A 22,613-nucleotide genomic window follows, 5' to 3' on the forward strand; every position below is an offset into this window, starting at 1 on the left:
GAAATGCTTTAAACCTTCTCAACATTTTAAATTGGCCTCTTCTCACAAAATCAGAGAAAGGGATACAAGATACAAGATTAAAATGATGAAATTAAAAAATTGAAGCATCATACCCAACACTGCAATTGCTACTAGATGTGATTTATGATCCGACCTGCTATCTCAAAAAGTTGGCTTGTTATTCTAGTGGCCTAGCAGCTAATAAAACAACCTTCTGTTTAGGTAGCAGACAGAACCATTGACAGTCCTGGCAATTTCTTGACTTGTTGTCACGAAAGGAACAAACCGATGAGTGGGTGAAGCTTTATTTTTATTTTATTTTTGTAAGAAATAAAAGAAGTGCAGCCCCAAGGGCTTGGTTTCCCATCACACATTTTACCCAGTGTAGACCAATATTATAAACTGGCAATAATTGGGATTTTCCCTTAAGCAGTCCCAGTAATAACAGCACAAGCCCTGCCTTAGCCCTGTCAGCCAGTCATGTCTCCTACAGCTTCTGAACAGATCGTAGAAAAGCTCACCTCTTAGAGGAGCAGAGGTGGACCCATTTTACAGACAGGTACAAACAAAAGAGGCTAGAGAAGGGTGTTAATCCGTAGCAGTGGTTTCAATTTGCACCCACAACTTACACTCACAAGGCAGAGGGACTGTGTTGGGTTGGGTTTACTTCTGTGAACCTGCAGAAGGAAGAATCACTCTGAGCAATTTCTTTCCCTGGAGAAGATGTGCAGATTGGGAAGTCAACGATAATGAAAATAGTGGAAGAAGTGCAGCAACTGTCAGAAGAGATGATGCTTGGGTGGCTTCAAAAAAGGGTTGGACCAATTCATGGAAGCATTGAGGATCAATAGCTATTAACCTTGATAGCAGTGGAGCTACCTCTGAAGGCCATCTGCTAGATTAGTGGACTTCCCTGGTCAATTGGCTGGTCAATGTGACGACAGACTGTTGAACTAGATGGACCAGGGGCAGCAAGAAACAGGTCAACGTGGGCCTTGTGTGGCTTCTCTTTACTTACGGATATGCTTACTTATTCGAGGGTATCACACCCAGCTTTGCATTCAAAGCAACCAAGGGGCAAAAGGGCAACCTCAGTAAACATATCCGCTCTTCAGCCACAAATACACAGTAAAATGATCCAAGAGGGGCAAGGGTGGGGTTGTCAAGCTTCCAGCTCTATAATACTTAAAAGCTGACCTTCGGCCCTGGCTTAAGCACGGCCTGTTGAATAAATCACAACTGGTCCACCCAGAGTACTCCCATCAAAACCAAAGCAATGGTCCGAACAGCTTTTTTCACATCACATGAAGCCACCCAGGCAGCGTCAAACCCATCAGGTAGTCCAGACAAGGAATCAACTCCACGGGAACGCTAAAACTATTTTTTTATTGAGACTGGCTATAGTAATGGAACCTTGCAAGTCTGATTCTGCCGGACGTCCCCACCACCGCCGCCACCTTCTTATACCCAGGAGAATTAGGAAAGTGTCTGAGACGGTTCTGCATACTTCCTGCTTCTTTTGGACTCAAGCCATGCTGCTTCTCTCGTTGCTTTGGTAACAGATCTAGCCTACCTCCTTACTTTTTAGAGGCAGACAACCGTTGTATCTATCCTCTACCCACCTCAGCGCATCATGTCACTGAACGAGGAGCAGAGAGACTATGAACCCTCTTTCTCCTGGGCTGTCTATAAGCTATTCTTTGCTAAGATAGACATGCTGTAAAGAAAGAGACAAAGGAGAGGGGGGGTGTTGGTGAGGGGGGGTATCCTACCGCGGCACGCGCATGGTGGAGTTAGCGAGGTGATGTGCATCATGGTGTCACTGCAGCTCGGATGTGGATTATGGGGCCTGCGCTATTTGCCTGGTCGTGGTGCACGCAAGGTCTGCCTGTCCAACATGACCCTTTAGCACACCAGTAAAGACTCGTCATCACTGGGACTGATTTCAGGGGCAGGGAGAGGGGAGGGGGCTATTGGCACTTGCATGGAATGGCAACAAGTCGGGTGAATGCCGAAAGGTTCTTCGTGACATGAGCGCGGGTCACCACTGGGCTGGCGTTCCTCCCAAAAAGGGACGGCTCCTTGGCCTTCAGGGTACCCAGACTCCCAGTTTTTTAAGGGCATTGAGTGGTGCGGCTCTTCCATCAGCGGCTGATCCCGCTGAGGTGGTCTCCCCTCTCCAGCTGTCCTGCCACATGCCAGCCTGCCCCGTTGGTGAATTTCTGTCACTCTTTCCAGCAAAGGGTCCCTAAATGTTCTTCCTGAATCTGCCTTGCTGGCTTGTGCGAGTCTGCCCTCGGGGGCTTCTTCGGCCTTGCAGCTGTGCTCACCCTCAGCGTCCGGCCTTGGACTTGGCACGCTCTCCCCAGCAGACGGGCCTTCTGCTGCTTCTGCCTCCAAGGCCAAGGGGCTGTTTCCAGGTTCGGAAACCCCTCCAGATGGGCCGCAAGCCCCTTCGGGAGAAGCTGGGAGACTCTCGGCAGGCGTCCCGTCTGTACAGTTGAGGATCCCATCCCCCAGAACCGTCTGGGAGGTACGGGCAGGATGCAAAAGCGGAACCTGTCCTCCTCTCGCCCGAGGCCTGTGAAAGAATCTGTTCCAGAGTCTGCCCAAACGCTGGCGAGAAGAGCTGCGCCTTGAGGAATGGCGCCTCATTTGCCGCCTCATGGCCGTTCGGATGTTCTGCAGCATGGAAGCCTGAAAAGATAAATAACCCGCATAGTTCCCCTGGTGAGTTTCATCAAAACTTTAAGGCAGAGGTGGGGAATGACGGTCCCCTTTATGACTTGTGGACTTCAACTCCCAGAATTCCTGAGCCAGCATAGAATTCTGGGAAGTCCACGAGTCATAAAAGAGCCAAGGTTGCCTACCCCTGAGTCCTAAACCAAGCAAGCCAAACTTAGAATGTAGCTCGGAGGAGAATCACAGTGGAAAAACGTTTCAAGTAAGAAGCATCTCCATCACCCAGGTCATCGTTGTCCCAAAGGCATTTTTTTAGGCAGCAACTGGACTTTCTTGTTTTTCTTTGAAGACATTTCACTTCTCATCCAAGAAGCTTCTCAGCTCTGACTGGATGGTGGGGAACGGAGTATAAATGTTTCCATTCCCCACCATCCAGTCGGAGCTGAAGAAGCTTCTTGGATGAGAATGGAAAATCAAAAAAGTCCAGTTGCCTCCTGAAAAAGCACCATTGGGACAAGTTAGAAGCATCTTTTAGACTTCTAACAATGACTCTCTTGTTAGAAAAGGGAGGTCATATCCATTTCACTCTTGACTTGCATTGCAAGGACTGGGGAGACGGCTCCAGAGGGAATGATGATTAGAGGACTGGAGGCTAAAACATAAAAGGAACGGTTGCTGGAATTGGGTATGTCTAGTTTAATGAAGAGAAGGACGAGGGCGGACAGGATAGCAGCCTTCCAATCTCTCAGGGGCTGCCCCAAAGAAGAGGGAGTCAAGCTCTTCTCCAAAGCACCTGAAGGCAGGACAAGAAGCAACAGATGGAAACTAATCAAGGAGAGAAGCAACCTACAACTACGGAGAAACTTCCTGACAGTTAGAACAATTAATCAGGGGAACAACCTGCCTCCAGAAGCGGTGAATGCTCCAACGCTGGAAGTTTGTAAGAAGAGACTGAACAGACATTTGTCTGAAATGGTATAGGGTTTCCTGCCTGAGCAGGGGGTTGGACTAGATGACCTCCAAGGTCCCTTCCAACTTTATTATTATTATTATTATTATTATTATTATTATTATTATTATTATTATTATTATTATTATTATTATTATTATTATCCCTTACCTGTGATGCATTATAAACAGGGAAGTCTTCCACGGGAGGAATGAGGCCTTGTGCAATCAGTTGCCCGTAAGAAGGAGGAGCTTCACGCCTTACAAACTCTGCCTCCAGGCGAGTCATCTGGGTTTCAAAGGCCCTGGAATCAGGATCCAAAGAGGAATGAGGGAAAGAGGAGAGAAACTGACCGGGTAACATCAGCGCGGACAGGGTGGTCACTTCCTGTAAGTCAAGGCAGTCCTTGACTTACAACTAATCGCTTAGTGAGCAACCCTAACCCTAACCCACCAGCAAAATTGAGCCCCAAATTTCCATTGCTAAGCAAGGAAAATTCTTAAGTGATTCACAGCTCCATTTTGTCCCCTATTTTTTTCCAGGGTTGTTAAATGAATCACTGCCGTTGTTAAGTGGGTCACATGGTCATAAAGGGAACCTGGCTTCCCCCGCTGACTTTGCTTGTCAGAAGCCGGCTGGGAAGGTTACAAATGGTGATCACGTGACCCGCCCAAGATACTGCAAACCTCACAAATACATGCCGGTTGCCAATTTTGATCACATGACCATGGGGATGCTGCAACGGTCGTAAGTGTGAAAAATGGTCGTAAGTCCCTTTTTCCAGTTGCACTGTAACTTCCAATGGTCACTAAACAAATTGAGGACTGCCTGTATCTCATTTTTCAAGATTTGGCCTCCTCCTCCTCCCCCTCCTCCTCCTCCTCCTCCTCTCCCCTGTAAAAGCAGCCCTAACAGCATCATCTCACCGGTATTCCCTGCTCCTCAGCGAGTAGAGCTTGAAGGCGCAACCCAAGGCGATCACCAACAACAGCCCACAGACGAGGCTCCCGATCAGCGCAGCCGTGATGACCTTCCGGGGCACGATCACCAAGCAGTTGTGCTCATCGCTGCCATCCTGGCAATCCTCCTGTCCGTCACAACGCCAGGTCTCAAAAATGCAGAGGTTGGTGCCGCAGTGGAAGTTCCCCGGCTGGCAGACAAAACAGTTCTTCTCATCTGACCCGTTGGGGCAGTTCTTCTGGTTGTTGCATCGGTCAAGCAAGGAGTAGCACAACCCACTGTTCCCCTCGCAGGGGTACTCGTTCTTCTGACAAGCTGGGCAGTTCTCCTCGTCCTTGCCGTTGGCGCAATGCCACCACCCGTCACAGTGCTGCTTATCGGAGTAACACTCCTCGTCGTCCCCACATGGGTGCTCCCATGGAAGGCAATACCCTTTGACCTGATACGTTGCGTTGAACCCGTGGCCGGTGCTTTTCGACCAGGCATAGTACAAGATGGTCATCTGCCCCTTGGAGGACTCCAGGCTGACCGAGTGCCTATTATTCCGATACGACAGCGTCTCTATCAGCTTGTCCGCTTTCTCCTCTAAGCCATCGTACACCTTCACGTAATCCTTGTAGCCCAGCTGCAAGCTGAGCTGCAGAAGAACGTGGCGGTTATCTTGGGTGTCCACCTGCCACGTGCAACAGAGGTCGGCCCGACTCCGGTCCAGGCGGAACAAATCTGGCGACGCAAATGACCCATAGAAATTGCTCAGCTTCTTGCCGCAGGAGAGATCGGGGCAATTCTCTTCGTCGGAGCCATCGCTGCAGTCCTTCACGGTGTTACATCTCAGCTCGTTCAGCAAGCACTTGGTGGAATGGGCGAAGTTGCACTGGAACGTCCCCGAAGGGCAGATGTTGGACTGGGGCTCCGATGGGGGGAGGCTGCAGTTTTTCTCGTCAGAATTATCACCACATTCGTCCATGGAATTGCATTTCCAAGTGGTGGGGATGCATTTGCCATTGAGACAGTGGAATTCATCTGATTGGCAGCTGGCTTGGCCAATCTTTCCTGCGAAGCAAGGGAGAAGAGTTGGAAACTTCTACTGCTAGCGTTAGTTATTTATCTGCGTATTAGATTCTTATCCTGCCTTTTTTTACTTTGTAAGTAACTCAAGGAAAAGAACGTACTTAATAGTCCTTCTTCCTATTTTCTCCACAAGAACCACCCTGTGGGCTTTCACACCTAAGGCGGGACTAGAACTCCCAGTCTCCTGGTGATTGGCCCAAACTCAACCAGATGGCTTTCATGCCTAAGGTGGGACTAGAACTCACAGTCTCCTGGTGATTGGCCCAAACTCAACCAGATGGCTTTCACGCCTAAGGCGGGACTAGAACTCCCAGTCTCCTGGTGATTGGCCCAAACTCAACCAGATGGCTTTCACGCCTAAGGTGGGACTAGAACTCCCAGTCTCCTGGTGATTGGCACAAATTCAACCAGATGGCTTTCATGCCTAAGGCGGGACTAGAACTCCCAGTCTCCTGGTGACTGGCCCAAAGTCACCCAGCTGGTTTTCATGCTTAAGACATGACTAGAATTCCCAGTCTCCTGGTGACTGGCCCAAAGTCACCCAGCTGACTTTCATGCCTATAGTGGGATTAAAGCTATAGAGTGTATATGGAGTGTAAGTGACCTCTTGTTGCTGTCCTGATATTAAAAGTAAAGTTTCACCTCAACTAAGTGCTTGACAGACACATCTAAGCAGGCTTCTTGCCAACAAAACAAGTTTGCTGTTGCCTTCTTTCATTTGTTTAAAACTTCCACAACTAAACTATAGCCCAATATTGTTTGCTGGTCTCTCCACTAGCAGCATCCTTGTGAAGAGACAAACGAGGGTCAGTCTCACAAACACAGCAACATAACACAAGACTGAGATCCTATCTTGGCAAGCACAACCTTCGGCTTCCAGCTTGCTCCATGCAAAACATTCTCCCCACAGCTCAGTTCTATCTCTTAACCTGCAGGACATTCTACTCATAAATCACTTTATAGCTTTGTTTTACAGGACTTGACAAAAGGCAGGAAAGAAGCCAGGATTAGGGCTGGGTTCACACATCACATTAAGCCATGGCCGGTCGATATTTGTTGAGCCAAAATGATGGGTTGAGTTCATATAATGGAGGAAGCCATAAACCTGGTCTGCAAACCTTCGGGGCCGTTTATATTCATGCAACATGCTGAGCCAAAATCAAGACACCCGCACATCGCAGTGCGAACTGGGTCACAGTGAGAATTGTGTTGGACGTGGATCCAAGAGATGTGAGTTTATTTCTGGTTTACTCTAAGGCAGGGGTGTCAAACTCAATTTCATTGAGGGCCGCATCAGCATTGTGGTTGCCCTCAGGGGGCCGGGTGGGCATGGCCTACTGGGTGGGCGTGGCCAGAGTGTGTATGGCCTACTGGGTGGGCGTGGCCAGCTCTACATCGTTCGCATCAAGGGTGCCTATGGGGGCCTGGGCAGGAGTGGGACAGATCTGAGGGTCTCTGGCAGAAGGAGGGTCTCTGGGCCAGGGCCAAGGCAGTGGGGGCTGTTCCCTCACTGTTTCCAGGATGGCTTCGCGGGCCACAAGAAACCACTTCGCGGGCCGGATCCGGCCCCCGGGCCTTGTGTTTGACATGTCTGCTCTAAGGCACGTTAGCTTGTTCCGGTTCATTGTCCTCTCTTAATCGGAAAGCCTGCCCGGGTGAAATGGAATTAATCTCTCACGTAGACATGATAGCCAGAAATGGAACAAATCAACAGAGGAGATTTTACCTCGGATGTAAGAAAGGCGGAATCCCTGAGCCTGCCCTGAACTTGATGGATCTGAGTGGAAAAAAATCCAGATGTGGTCCCTGGCAGAGATGAACGAAGGAGGGATAAAAGATCCACAGACTTTGTATTCCTCCCCTTTGGAAGAAGGACCCATCATCAACCAGTCTATGGAACATTTGGGAGACTCCTCCACATCAAAGTTCTTAAAACTACCAAGACAAAAAAGATGGAGAGAAAAAAAAAGAAGAAGACATACAAATGAAGGAAAAGCAGCCTGGTTCACATCTTGCATTCCATCAGAGATTGGTGACCTTTGGAAGGGATAGGACTGGGCCTCCTGACCTTCCCAAAAACTTCAGAAATGTGTATATTTTGTTGGGTTTGGGGGCAAGTGGGGGGGGCGGAGGGAGGACCCTGCCTGCATCCTGTCATAAGTGTGAGGGACCCGTCACGAGGCACTTTTTCCAGCTTCACTGTAACTTTGAACGGGGCTTAAGCGAACCGTCGTTAAGTCGAGGACTATCTGTATTTTAATTTCGTTAATAGCTAAAGAATTTAATTCTTGTTATTTTTACCTGATTCAGGCAGAGGGAGTGTGACAGCTTGTAACGAAGAAAGCAACAACGACTAATCGGCAAAGGCATTTTTATAAGCTGTAGCTTAGGAGCTACCAACAAGGGTTCGTTTTGTTTGTGGAAATGAAGGCAGAGTGAAATATTAATTCATTAAACCAGGTGGAGGGAAAGGGCCTCCATTACTCTTCAATGTGCATTACATCACATGACATCACTCAGATCAATTTTGTCAATGGCCCCAAAAGCCAAATGGCACAAACTGCTATGAGTGATGTGTATCATTTGCCATGGTGGCGCAGTGGTTAGAATGCGGCACTGCAGGCTATTTCTGCTGACTGCCAACTTCCTGCAGTTCGATCCTGACCAACTCAAGGTTGACTCAGCCTTCCATCTTCCGAGGTCAGTAAAATGAGGACCCAGATTGTTGGGGGCAATATGCTGACTCTGTAAGCCGCTTAGAGCGCGCTGTGAAGCGGTATATAAGTCTACATGCTATTGCTATTGCTATTACTCAGTGGTGTAAATGGCTGACATAATCAACTTCCAGATTATTTTGGATACTTGTTTATTATTTTGGTGGGATGTCTTTGAAACTAGACCTAAATTGGGGTCTGTTGAATTGAGCTGTTACAACTATGTAACAATGTCTGTAGTTCTATCAACAAATAAGTTTGTTTAATCAAGTGCATTCTTATTTTTATACCTCCTGACACAAAATATCTAATCCTAGGTTACTGTTTTGGCCATCTTAGGACAAGCTATTTACTAGCTGGGTTGTCTCAACACACTAAAACGGGCTACAAAAGGCTGTGTACTTTGTGGCTCAGGATGCTGCGTGAAATCAGCCCCATCTTAACTCAGAATTTTGTTGACTTCTTTAAGTACAGCCAGTTGCATGAACACAAGTTATGCTTAGGGCTGAGGATATTGTGTGAATGTCCTCAACCCTGCAGCATAGGGTATGGTACAGCAGCAAAGGACTTCTTGTACCATACAGGACAGGTAGTCCTTGACTTACAACCATTCGTTTAGTGGCCGTTGAAAGTTACAATGGCACTGCAAAAAGTGACCTATGACCATTTTTCACGCTGACGATCATTGCTGCATCCCCGTGATCACATGATCAAAATTCGGAGGCTTGGCAACTGGCATGTACATAGGACGGCTGCAGCGTCCCTGGGTCCCTTCTGACAAGCAGTCAGTGGGGAAGCCAGATTCACTTCACAACTGTGTTACTAACCTAAGAACCGCAGAGAGCCACTTCACACCTGTGGCAGCAAAGGTCGTAAAATGGGGCAAAATTCACTTAACCACCGTCTCCCTTAGCAACTGAAATGCTGGGCTCAGTTGCGATCATTAAGTCAAGGACTACCTGTAACCCGCAACCGGGTCAATCAAACCATGCTTAAAGCAGACCATAGCTTAGTGCGATGTGTGAGCACGGTTCCTGCCTCTCACTCAGCCTGACTTGGATCATGTAGCCCATCTGAAGCTAAAACCACATTTTAACTCCAGGAAAAGCACTGTAGAAGAAAGCTCCGTGAGAGGCAAACCTCAACTACACCTGAAATTCGACAAGGAAATACATTTTTAAAAAATAAAAATAAAACCACACCACCTACCTAATAGTTATGACATCGCCACGGTCTCCTTGGATGTACCAGCTGCAATTCATGGCCGGAAGATAATTGAGTGGCCAGGAAGGGCTATAGATGACCCCTCGCCGTTCTGTGTGCTGCTCTGGTTTTCCACTACAAGCGGCTATTAAAGGTATCGTCAGAAACAGAAAGTTAAACCTCCAGAGCGTTTGCCCTTTCGGAGTAAAATATCGCCAGGTTGATCTTGCCTTGTTCAAGTCCTGTTCCTTCTGCTTTACTAAACTCCTTGCTTGCCTGGCTAAAATGCGCTGGGATAGGGTTTTTTTTCCAGGAGAGAGCATCAATAGCCTCAATAAATCGGCCAAAAGGAAAGGATTTTGCCCAAAGCAAGCCAGAGAAATAAACATGATATGCAAAACTGGTTAAAAGATTTCCTCATCATCAAGCAGAATTCAGAAGCAAAGCTAAGTACATTAAAAAAAAAGATCAGCTGGTCCTCAGAAGTGATTGACTTTTCCCCCCATCTTCTTCTAAACTAATTTCCAAAATTAGTTTTAGAGGCGGGGAAGTTCTAAAATCTGTTGACCTGATGTTGTTTCTGGACCCCAGACAGAGTAAGGAGATGCTATTGAGCATCTGATGAGTGAATTGTTAAGGAAGTCAGAGAGAGAACATCTCAGCATTATTTTTTGATCCATGCTTTCATGCAATATTAAAAGCATCACCCTATTTTCACATATTCTGAAAGGGACCATTTTTTTCTTAACAGGACACTTATCCGGGAATGGTTTATGAGTCAGCAAGGAGACTATGAAACTTAAATTGTAATTAAAAGGAAAGTTATCTTACCCAAGGAAGGGACCGCACTCTCAATTTTCCCGGTCAGGAAGAGATTCACTGTTTTGAAAATCCAAAAAACATGAATTAGACGTTACGGTGATGGCATTTACAGTAAGATATTGATCAAAAACATATAAAATGTGTTTTGCATGAGAGTTAAAGGATTAGATGATTAGAACTATTGAATGGAATGCTTAAAGTTTAAATACTGTAGATTAAATACATTCTTAGCTATGGTCAAAAAGAATAATGAAATTGAGGGAATGAATATACATTAAATTAGGAGGGATACATATTTTAAGTTATATGTTATTTTTTGTATCTCAGCGCTCTTGTCTCTTTTTTGTGATTCCCTTTTTTCCTTCTTTTTCTTTTTTTTCTTCTTTTTTGTCCCTCTCTTTTCTTTACTTTTCTCTTTCTACTTTCTCACTTATCGATTAAGAAATGTAAAAGCATGAGAGGGTTTATATGGAAAAAATAGAATTAAATCCACCAATGTAAATACAGCTAAATGTTGAAAAGATTGCCACTTGTAAGAATATTTAGAATTTGGGGGGAGAAATAAACTGAAATAAACACGGATGACTTGTTGAAACTATATACTTAACTGTTGTTAATTAAAATAATGAGAATCGTTTTAATCTAATGTTTTGCAAAGGAAGACACTTTGGGGAAAGGGGAAATCAAATGAAATTAACATATGGAATATAGATTATAGAAACTAATTGTTAAGGACTGTTTTATAAATGTTACCCAGACAACATACTGTTTACAAATTGCTGAATGACTTATGTTATGTTAAAAAATTCTAATAAAACTTTGAGGGGAAAAAAGATGTTGATCAAAAACATACCTATATTAGATGTATTTTGAAAATGTTGCTACAAGCCAGCTTGGGCTTAGCTTTTCATGATGTCTGAATAGAAAAGTGATGAGTAAGAAGAACGAGGCATATACCTGCAAAGTTTTGTGAAGTGGGAAGTCTTCTGGGAAAAAAAATTAGGATTTTGGCTGGATGAGGAATTCTGGGAGTTGAAATCCACAAGTCGTAAAGTTGCCAAGGTTGAAGACCCCTGCTTTAGCTCATTGGTGGCCCAGCGGTCATTGTAATACAATGTGTAACATGATATTTGTAGCTCAGCATGTTATGCAAAGCAGTTTAATGCAACTTAGTCAAAAGTCCCCGCCTATGGAAACGGCAGCTTGGCAGGAGAAGACTCAGACTAAGCTGTCAGTACAAGCCACAATGACAACATGTCACAATGTTGTCCTTTTACTTCATTTATTGACTTGATGGGTCCTGACTCCAAATGACTCTAGGCGGCTCAGGATACATCAGAGAATATAATGACAGGAAAGAACCATCAACCAAGCCAACAAGAGAAAGAAGATAAGAGAAATTGGAAGATGTCTTAAATGCAGAGACATGCTGGCTCAGGAATTCTGGGAGTTGAAGTCCACGAGTGATAAAAGAGCAAGGTTGCCTACCCCTGGTGTAGGGTATCTTGATGGAGCAGGGGGCTGGACTAGAAGACCTCCAAGGTCCCTTCCAAGTCTGTTATTCTGTTATTGTTCTGTTATTGTTAACTCACATCCAGAGGAGGGGGCTTCTAATTGGGCTACCCCAGGATTTGGGAGAAAAAACCTTTGCAATGACCACAGGCTGGAGGATTCCAGATGTCAGCAGGAACCTTATTTCCACTGGCCAAGCAAAAACACTTTCTTAAAACACCCCATTCTACATGCACATGACCTCGTGTGCCCTCCCTCTGGACTCCCGTGACCTAGACAGGCTGTTTAACCAGATCTCCCTGAAGATTCTACAACTAGTCTGCTCCACTGAGCAGGCCCAGCAAAAACCAAGCAGACCCCTTAGAGCTCTGCAGAATGTTTGATGTGACCTGAAAGGGCCTTTAAAATCCAGCCTAGAGCAGTGCCACCTTTCATTAAAAACACATCACACTATTCCCGAAGACTCTGGCTTTTTGTTATTTCTATTTATAGAATAGCATTCCTTTTGATGGCAGGAAGCAAAAAAACAGAGCTGGGGAAAGGAGGAGGGGAGGCAGCTGCTTACAGCCCCCCCTTTTTTTTCACCCATTGTTTATCCACCAAAACTAGAAATCTGCACATTTATACATTCTCACCCCACCTCACTTTCAATTTCCTCCAGCTCCAGGCAACAAACTGCATCCAGTATCAATGAGTTCCGTATCCTAGATTAGTGGCTTTCAAAGTATGGACTGGTGTCAGGGGCGAAGAATCAGGACACCATGTTAAATTCCAATTAAGCTGATTTATTACTACGCACATACATAAGAATCTAGTCAAGTAATGGGCAGCACTAAATTGGGGCTAGATAAGATTCAGTGGAATTCAAGAGGGTTGGACTTAGTGAGTGCTTAAAGATCTAGGCTGATTACACACTTGACTCCGCCCTCCAGGCTCAGCCTGTCCTTCTACAACAGGGGTGCTGCACCCACCCCATTGCCAGCAATGGCAAAACCATCCCGATACGTTGTGCGACGTCACGTGACAACACAAGTTTGACATGCCTGTTCTACTACAACTGGGGATCCCTGTAATTCTTTCAGGAAATCCACAAAGCCATGAATATTTTTAAATGCCTAATAACAGCAAATGCCGATAGATAACAACTATTCACCAAAATATTTGTGGGCCACTGCCCTAAATTAAGCATAAATGGCAAGGCTCATTTCTAAATGTTTTTTAGGCTTTCCATTTGTCTGCCCACAAGATAATCAACATCTACAATATTACCTAGCTTGGTAATGAAATGACTGCAAGAAAACCACTAAACTCAGACAGCATCAAGGACCTGAAAATCAACACTATATTTGGGAGCTGTTCGCCCACAGAGAAAAGGAGAAACTTACAAAGAAGTCTGTCAGTCAAATTAACTCTTCTTACTCACACTTTAAAAAAGGTCAAGGTAAAGGTTCCCCCGCACATGCATTCTAGTCGTTTCCGACTCCAGGGGCCGGTGCTCATCTCCGTTTCAAAACCGAAGAGCCAGCGCTTGTCCGAGGACGTCTCCGTGGTCATGTGGCCGACATGACTAGATGCCAAAGGCGCACGGAACGCTGTTATCTTCCCACCGTAGTGGTCCCTATTTTTCTACTTGCATTTTTACGTGCTTTCGAACTGCTAGGTTGGCAGAAGCTGGGACGAGTAACAGGCGCTCGCTCTGCTACGCAGCACTCGGGATTCGACCTGCCAAACTGCCGACCTGCTCAGCGTCCTAACCCACTGACCCACCGCGTCCCATTACTCACACTTACCAAGAAGTAAATCTATAGATTTCGCTATAGATTTCGCTCATTCCGCCAGGACCTGAAGACCTGGCTCTTCGAGCTTTCTGGCCTAGACTGAGAGTATTAACTGGGGTTTTAATTGTATTTTTAATTGTAATTGGGTTATATTTCAAAGTTAGTGTAATTATTTTAATTTCTGTAACTTGTTGCATTGTTTTAAAAAACCTTGTGAACTGCCCTGAGTCCTACGGGAGAAGGGTGGTATATGAGTTTAATAAAATAAATAAATAATGCATCTTCATCTTAAAGGAAGTATTTAGTAAAAAAAAAAGCCTTCTCTTAAGTGCATCGTTGATAAATAATAATAAATCAAAATCTGAGGTTGCTAACGCTATGCAGACTATCTCTATTTTTCTCTATAATGTCTCTCTATCAAAACTCCTGGAAAAAGAAGTGTTCTTGCAATTGGCAGGAGAGAAGACAGGAAGTGGAGCACACAGGAAACTGTGCAGAGAATAAAACAACAAATATCTTGAAGGACATCATATCCTGATATTACTCAACTGCTATCCACGATGGATATTGCTGAAATAATTAGTATCCGCAGTGCATCGCTTATATCCTCTAAAGATGAGCAGGTACGAATTAACCTCGTTAAATGTTCAGACAACTCTGCCATAAAGCCCGTGAAGATAACATTGCAGCTTTTCTGGAATCAGTATCAGACCAAATAGACTATTGTGTATAATAAATATATCTCGATAGCAAAATGCATTCCTGGTTACAGGTTACAGGATTTTTAAATTTTAGCAGAGACATTAAAGATTCCAAGGATGCCAAAGAACAGGTTTATTTATTATTTATTTATTTTATTGAATTTGTATACCGCCCTATTCCCGTAGGACTCAGGGCGGTTTACAGGGCAGTTAAAACCATGAAATACAAAAAATTAAAATCAATTAAAACAATTAAATTAAATTCAAGCCCCAAGAGTAAATCTAAAACCCAGTTAAATTAACAACTCCACAGTCTAGACCAAACAGATCAAAGAGCCAAGTTTTCAGGTCCCGGCAAAATGAGCGAAGGTCGGGGGCAGTCCTAAGTTCCGTGGGTAGTTGGTTCCATAGGGCAGGCACACCCACAGAGAACGCCCTTCCCCTGGGAATAACCCGCCGGCATTCATTAACCGGCGGTACCCTAAGAAGGCCCTCCATGTGGAGGCGCACAGGACGATGGGAAGATGATGCCGGCTGCAGGTGTTCCCTTAGATAGTCCGGACCCAAGCCATTTAGGGCTTTATAGGTCATTACCAGCACAAAGAGTCATAATTGTAAGGACCGGAAAGTTATTTCTATGTTCTGGCTTCTGCTGTGAAATTTTGCAGACTACTTGACTTCCTGGCCCAAGAAATCATTCAATTAGATTCCCTTTCTATCCTGCCACAGTCACAACTTAATGTTTGCCTTACCGTCCAGATTGCTACATCTGTTTAGAAATAAGCCCTAGTGAACTAAATGGGCTTTCCAGGTAAGCGTGTAACCGACTTTATAGTTGCATTATTATCTCATAATGGCTTTATAAGTGCTTTTCCTGCCTTTGAGCTAACAAAAAAATCTATTCTAAAATGTAGTTCTTCATTTTTTTAAAAAAAAAGAATGCTTTTTCTATGCATTATTCATATCTGGACATTTTCAATGGATTACATTAATAAAAGTTCTCTCTTTTTTTTTAAAAAAAAAAATGTCCTGGACGCAGGGATAGAATGTCTATGATGTCATCAGCAACAAATCAAGCCGTCCCTAAGAGAAACTGCCCAAACTTGTTGCAAAATGGAATCGTGGCTCGCCTTCCTCACTGTGGTCTACCAACTTAGCCCAAGACGCTTCAGAGTGAGAAAAGAAAAAAAAGAAAAGAAAAAAAACATCTCCCCACCCACCCCACCTTAAAAAAACCCCACAGGGCACGCACACTCCGACTGCGGAACACAACCCCTGGTGTGGCAGCTGGAATCACACCCGCCGCCTCCGCTGGAGCAAACCAAGCTGATGTCACTTCATCCCGCAGTGCCCTTGCACGAGGAAAACACGCGTGCTTGCCGGAGCTGCAGTCCCGCACAACCCCGCTCTCCCACTCGGGACCCGCCAGCGGCGCAAATCCTATCCAAGTTAGCTGCACAAATGCGTCTGGAAGCTTTTCTTCCCAAGCCGCACCTTCACTTTGACTTTACTGGGTCCTCCGGGGCTCCTGTTATTATTTTTTTTGGGGGGGAGGGACTGTGTGACCTTAAGGAGTCCCCGAGGATGTCCCGCGGGGCGTCTTGCGGCTCTCCGGCCGCAGGAGGAGCTCGGGGAAGCCCAGACCGAGCGGACCCGGGTGGGCAAGTGCGCGCAAGGGATCCGGATGGCTCCTTGGCCGGCTTCCTCCTCCTGCGGGTCCCACAACCAGGTGCCCTCACCTGCCCAGCCCGGGGGCTGCTCTCCGCCGGCCCCACGCCTGGGGTGCTCCTACCTGCCCTCCGGGCACCCCGAACGACCTCCCCAGCCCCGACCCCGAGAGCTCCGGGAGCCGAATTGGGCTGGCCTCGACTCACCCAAGCAGAGCGCCGCCAGCGGTCCCAGCGCGCCCGGGGGCCGCGGCTCTGCAGACGCCGCGTCCATGGCGGGCCGCTCTCCGCGCTGCGCCTCGGCCGCCGGGCTGCGGCGGCCGGGGCGGGCCAAGATCACAGCGGCGCGGCCAGGCGAGGAGCATCCCCTCCGGGCTCCATGGCCCGCGCCTGGCTTCGCCCGCTGGCCGCGGCTGAGAGCTGGGAGGCCGCCGCCGCCGCCGCGCTCCGAGACCCAGCCCCGCGTGACGCGACGGCTCGGAGGGGCAGGTCGACAGCAGGCAATGGCCCGCCGGGCCGCCTCCGCCTCCGCCTCCGCCTCCTCCTCCTCCTTGCCGGCTCCTCCCCGCGCTTCCCCCGGCCCAGCCGCCGCGTCTCCGCGCACCCCGGGCCGCAGGAGGATGCTGGCTCGCCCGGCAACTGTTGCAAGAGGCGCAGCGTTGCCACCGAAAGGCAGGCAGGCAGGCAGGCGTGTGTGTGCCCCGGAGGAGGCTTCCTTGAAGGACACGCGTGTCTCTGAGCATGCACCGAGTTTCTTCCCGCTTCCTCCGCTGCTCCTGGCCGGGCAGACGTTGGGGATCGCCCATCCGCGCCCCGCTGGAAAGCACCAGCCAGCGGGGCTGCGGTTGGGAACGAGCTAAGGGTGGTTCGCACGCGTTGCGCTTTCGCCGTGGCTGGGTCAGGAATTCCTGTCGGCTGGGGTTCACGGGATGCATTTGTGAACTTGTCGAGAGTCTCTGGCCATGTTAGATGTTTTGTGCCAGCCATTGGCAGTTCCCCAAAAAGGTTATCAGATGGAAGCAAAGAGGCTTCTTGGCTTCCACTGGTGGGTCAGGGGTCCCCGGTCCCTACAACCCCATTGGCGAGAGTATTTTATGGTTAGGGAGGGGCTGAGACCCCCCCATAAATACCTCTGCTCAGGGGCTGCTCTTGGTTCGTCTTTCTCTCTTGCATGCATTCTCTCTCTATCATACAAGCATGGATGCCTCCATGCCATATAACTCTTTCTATATAATCTATCGATGAATAAAGCTTCATAATGATTACATCTCTGCCTCTTTTACTTGGAAGCACCTTAACGATCCATTGATCTCTCGTGAGTTCATCTCACAGGCCACGTACAGAGTTCTCCCTCAGTGCCTCTTTAAGGGCAAAACCTTTGGGGCTGACAGTGGGGCGGTGGGAGGCGGCGGTGGGGGTTGCCTGATCACATTTGGAAATGAGGACTAGCGTCCTTTAAGTAGATCACCAACTTTTGAATCCAAGCATTGGAAATGGCGTTATTTTTGCCCCCTACCAGAATATTATTGTGAGCCAGCCCTGCAAAGGAGCACAGTATTCAGCCAGGCAGCGTTACTCTTGTGCCATTGCTTAAAGCAGTGTGGTAGGATGGCACACCTTTGCAGGGACTTATCCAGCTCATCTAGTGACCGATGTTACAATGGCACTGGAAAAAAAATGACATGTTTTCCACATGTCTGTGGCAGAATTCCCCCTAGTCACGGGATTCAAATTAGAAGGCTTGGCAACTGACTCCTATTGCAGTGTCCCGAGGCCATGCGACCCCCTTTTGCAACCTTTTGAGAAGCCAAAGTTTGGGAAGCCAGATTTGTTTACAAACTGGGTTACTAACTTAACAACTGCAGCGATTCACTTAACAGCTATGGCAAGAATGGACATAAAATGGGGCAAAAAAAAATCACTTAACTGTCTCACTTAGCAACAGAAACCTTGGTCTCCATTGTGGCTGTAAGTCGAGGACAACCTGTATTTCGTAACTTCTATAAGAACTGGCCAGGCCTTATAGCAATGTGATGTGATGTGTTTTCCCATTGCTGGCAATGGGGTGGGCGCCGGCCAGCAGTTTGACACCCCTGCCTTAGGAACTGTGATCTAATTCTAAGCATCCATTGAATTCTTTTCATTCCCAATTTATGAAGGAAATTTTTGCCAACCATGGTGCTCATGGAGTTCCTACCCAAATTTTCTAAGAGATTTTATTCGAAGAACATTCTTTAGGTTTTACGGAAGCCAAAGTTCCTCAACAGGACTACAAAAGAAATAAAACTGCAGTGCACAGACTTTTAAGAGGACCGTTATTGACTACAATAATTCACCAGGTCCTTTGCTGGAATCTTATGTGTTTCCTCATTCAAAGAGACAACTGGCAATGTTGTTGTGCCCTTATGACTCTAAAATCATTGCTGACTACTTTTAAATTATACTCTGTAACTGGAGTGATACAAATACCCAATAAAAATATAGATGCTCATTAATTAATTAATTCAGTAATTATCTTTATCTGTTCTTTCAAAAAAAATTCTCAAAGAAGGTCTTAATTTTCTGCTTGAAAAATGCAAGTGAAACATTCCAGCTATTTCATAGATGGGTTGCAGATGAATCTGTATCCTGCTGCTCAATTATTTACAAGGCAAAAATGGTTCACAACCTGATCTTCTTGCACATTGTGTTCTGCTGAAGTTCATTTAAGGTCAGCTGCAAAGGATTTGGCAAAATTGCTTTGCTGGAATCCTTTAAGATCTATCCCATCTACCCTCTTAGTTCCCATAACGGGAGGGAGATTGAAACTTGAGCTTTGAGTAAAACGAGGCATGAGGTTGATGTCTCTCCCTCAAGAACAAATATTACAGGTAGTTCTCTGCTTAACAACCACGATGGAGCCCAGAATTTCTGTTGCTAAGGGAAAAATTCCTTAAGTCAGTTTTGCCCCATTTTACAACTTTTCTCGTCACACTTGTTAAGTGAATCACTGCGGTTCTTAAATTAGTAATCCGGTTGATAAAGGAATCTGGCTTCCCCCTTGACTTTGCTGGTCAGAAGGTTGCAAAAGAGGATCACATCACCCGCCCCCTCCCGCCCCCCCAGGACACTGCGACCATCATAAATGTGAGCCAGTTTATTTATTTATTTATTATTTAGATTCATATACCACCCTTTCCCGAAGGACTCAGGGCGGTTTACAGGATATTTAAAAGAAAATCAATACAAAAGTTAAAAACAAATTAAAAAAGATTAAATGAAACCCTGAGAAAAATAAAAAACCCAGTTAAAATTAAAAATTAAAAATTCTCAGCCTGGGCCAGAGAGCTCGAAGAGCCAAGTCTTCAGGTCCCGGCGGAATGAACGGAGGTCGGGGGCGGTCCTCAGCTCCGCGGGCAGCTGGTTCCAAAGGGCAGGCGCGCCCACTGAGAAGGCCCTCCCCCTGGGTGTTACCCGCCGGCAATCTTTAACCGGCGGCACCCTGAGAAGACCCTCCCTGTGGGAGCGCACTGGACGAAGGGAGCTTGATGCTGGCAGCAGGTGTTCCCTCAAATATCCCTCAAATATTGTCAAGCATCGGAATCTAAATTGTGTGACCATGGGGATGCTGCATTCATAAGTGTGAAAAATGGTCATGTGTCCCTTTCTTCAGAGCCGTTGTGATTTCGAACGGTCGCTAAATGGACCGTTGTTACTCGAGGACTGGCTGTATAGGATTGTGTGGTCCTACAACTTCAACCGCTCTGCGGTTTTCACTCTTAGTTAGTCCACAAAACCTTGCAATGCCCCATCTGCAGTGATTTGCACACGGGGTTCCGCTTGTGCATAGCCCCTTTGCAGGTAAAATAGAGGTGTGTTTCATGGCCCAGGGTTATCCACGTGTAACCTTGGATATACAGTTTCCCTTTCAGCCAGGTAAGCGGGATGCTCACCTCTGCAGAATTGCTCCCTTCAAGCATGTTACATTCATTTGCTTGGAAAAGCTCTTGTCAAAGGCTCTCCTAGAATCCAGTGGGGAAATGCTTAACAAGACTTTGACTTGTTTAGCTGATGGCAATGTTATAATCCTCGAAATCATTGCGAGGAACACAACTGGGCGTTTTTAGTGGAACATTTTCTTAATCCTCAGTAGAAAAGGAACGGTAGAAAAACAAGTAAAAACAACAAGGAAAGTCTGAGCAGAAAAACAGGACCTGTAAGATAAATATTCTTTACCTTGTTAACTAGAACCATATTTCAGTCTATTTATTTATTCTAGCTCAATCCGCTTTAGGTCTCATTTACTGAATTTCTTTTCATGGGACTCGTGAGTTACTTTAAGGCTTTTCCACAACAAACTTTTTCTCCTTTTTGATATTTCAGATGACACCTGAACCAACCGTGGCATAAATCTAATTTTCCCACATAAAGAAGACCAATTGCTTTCATACTTTTCCCCCAGATGAAAAGAGAGACTGATAAGTTTGCCATAAAATCATCTTTCTCATACCAGATTGTTCAACTCAGAATCCATAATGCTGAATTGCCTTTAGGGCAAGAAGGCATTTTGCTTTCATTTGCTATCGCTCCATTTCAAAAACAGTGCTGTGGCTGAAATTGTGGCATACTGGTGTTTGCTTTAATTATTATACTGGAAAAATTGTACCATCTCAAGTAACTGTCTTCCCTAGTCAACATACACATTACATTGACAATTCAGAAGCAGTTGATTTAAATATAATATTTACGTAGCAGATCCTGATTTAGTCTGAGCAGAAAACTATAACACATTTCCATTCTCCTATCTACAAATGTTGCTGTTATTGTCAACCTTGTGATATGTCAAGGGATAATTCTGCAGGTGGCAGTTTTATGCTCTTCAAATGTTTAGTGATCTGTACCTAGGGCAAGTGACTAGGTAGGGGAGAAACCCCCCCCCCCAGAAAAAACAAATAAATGGCCAAGCAGCCACATAATTAAAAACAAAAGTGTGTGACTAAAATAACCTTGTTGATAAAATGAAATTATTTGGTGCTCCTGTTAACAACAGGGAGGCAAAGTGTCTCTCTCACTGCCTTGTTCTTCATTGAAAGGATTTATCTTTGCAGTACAAAGTCTATATTTGTTCTTTAAGCATCGGAGCTCAGGTGAAATCCACACAGCAGGCAGAAGGTCCCCATTGTGCTGGTAAAGTGAAATTTTGATCTTGCGCTTAGCAATTTATCACATTGAGCTATCCAAATGACAAAGCGGTTCCTATACTTTTCAAAAGTTCACAATAAGCTCATTCCGTTGCTCTGCCAGGATTCATCATAAGGCTGCGGGGATCTCTTTTCAGTGCCAAGATACCATCCTGCAGGAGTTAAGCGGAAATGGGAGGCCTCTTGAACAGCTCTCGATTGATTATATCCGCCATCGAGTCATTGCCAACTCTTAGCAACCACCTAGATGGATTTCCTCAATGATGCTCTGTCCCTAACTTCTAATGATGCGCCATCTCCACAGTAACTGAGTTTATCCGTCTTGCTGGTGGTCATCCATCTCTCCCCTATCTCAAAGGTGCTTTTTCAAAAGGCAACTGGACTAGCATATTTGAGACAACTGTGATCCGGATGACCAAGAATCTCCAGGGACCTCTCATCCTTCCACCTTTCCCAGCATCACAGCCTTCTGCAGAGTGTTAGATGTTCACTTAACTGGTTCAAAATAAAGATAATTTGAGCCTGGTCATTTGTGCTTTGAGTTGGCTTAAGCAGGCAGTGATGACATTCCCCCCCAACACTGAGCGAATGGAGTGAGTGAGTCCTGTCACTTCCCCCCCCCCAAGGTTATTAGGCATGACTCCAGCACTAACCCAATCATTTTTATAGTGCTAAGCCTGATTTAGATTAGTAATTGCTTTAAGGCAACTGCTAGGTGGGAGAGAATTCCCTGAAGTTTCAAACAGCTTTCATTAATTAGCACAAACGCCATGCAAAGCAGTGTCAGCTTCTTGGAAAATAACAACAACAACCGACAGATTGTTAAGAAGTTCATCAATATACTGATGCTCAGCAATTGGGGTGCATATGACACCAGTAGATAAACACTTAAGGGTTCAGTTACATTTCCAGCTCCTTTAAGATAATTACTCAGCTGAGGGTATGTTAATAAGAAATCTGCTATTGCTATACATCTCGCCCTTATAACTCTACCCTCAGTACTGATGTGGAAGAAGTCCTATTTACTTGGGGAATAGAAAGCAACAGCACAAAAGCAAGGCAATCAAGAATCACATGAAAAACCAGACATTTTAAAACCTCTGACCTTGAAACAAAAAATAAAAGCATAGAATGAAATGTTTGAATTGCCGATGAGCCGAAGACTCTTGACCTCGTGCTATGCAAAAGTTGGGGAAGGCTCTCTGAAAGGGAGTGGGGGAAATGCTTTCAGACTCGCAAGGTTGATGTTGGCCCTTTGAAGTAGCGCAGAGGAGAAACATGACAAGGAATACTAGCTTTATATTGTAATGTTGCAAGTCCTACTTCACTTTTACTGTCCCGAAAATTGGACTGTAAAGCATCCTTCTGTGAGGC

At 45.9% G+C, this 22,613-nt stretch overlaps 1 protein-coding gene across 1 annotated transcript; it reads right to left on the minus strand.

Moving 5' to 3' along the window:
• Positions 1-246: 246 nt before the first annotated feature.
• Positions 247-16,497, minus strand: LRP3 (LDL receptor related protein 3). The gene is made up of 7 exons (XM_083370876.1): positions 16,267-16,497; positions 10,411-10,458; positions 9,586-9,724; positions 7,389-7,597; positions 4,558-5,644; positions 3,803-3,935; positions 247-2,697 (listed from the first exon to the last, which is right to left on the minus strand). The coding sequence occupies exons 1-7, from the start codon at positions 16,331-16,333 to the stop codon at positions 1,906-1,908; spliced, it is 2,475 nt and encodes an 824-aa protein (XP_083227002.1). The 5' UTR covers positions 16,334-16,497; the 3' UTR covers positions 247-1,905.
• Between the last annotated feature and the right edge of the window lie 6,116 nt (positions 16,498-22,613).

This window comes from Vipera ursinii (genome assembly GCF_947247035.1).
Source record: "Vipera ursinii genome assembly, chromosome: 10".
Lineage (NCBI taxonomy): Eukaryota > Metazoa > Chordata > Lepidosauria > Squamata > Viperidae > Vipera > Vipera ursinii.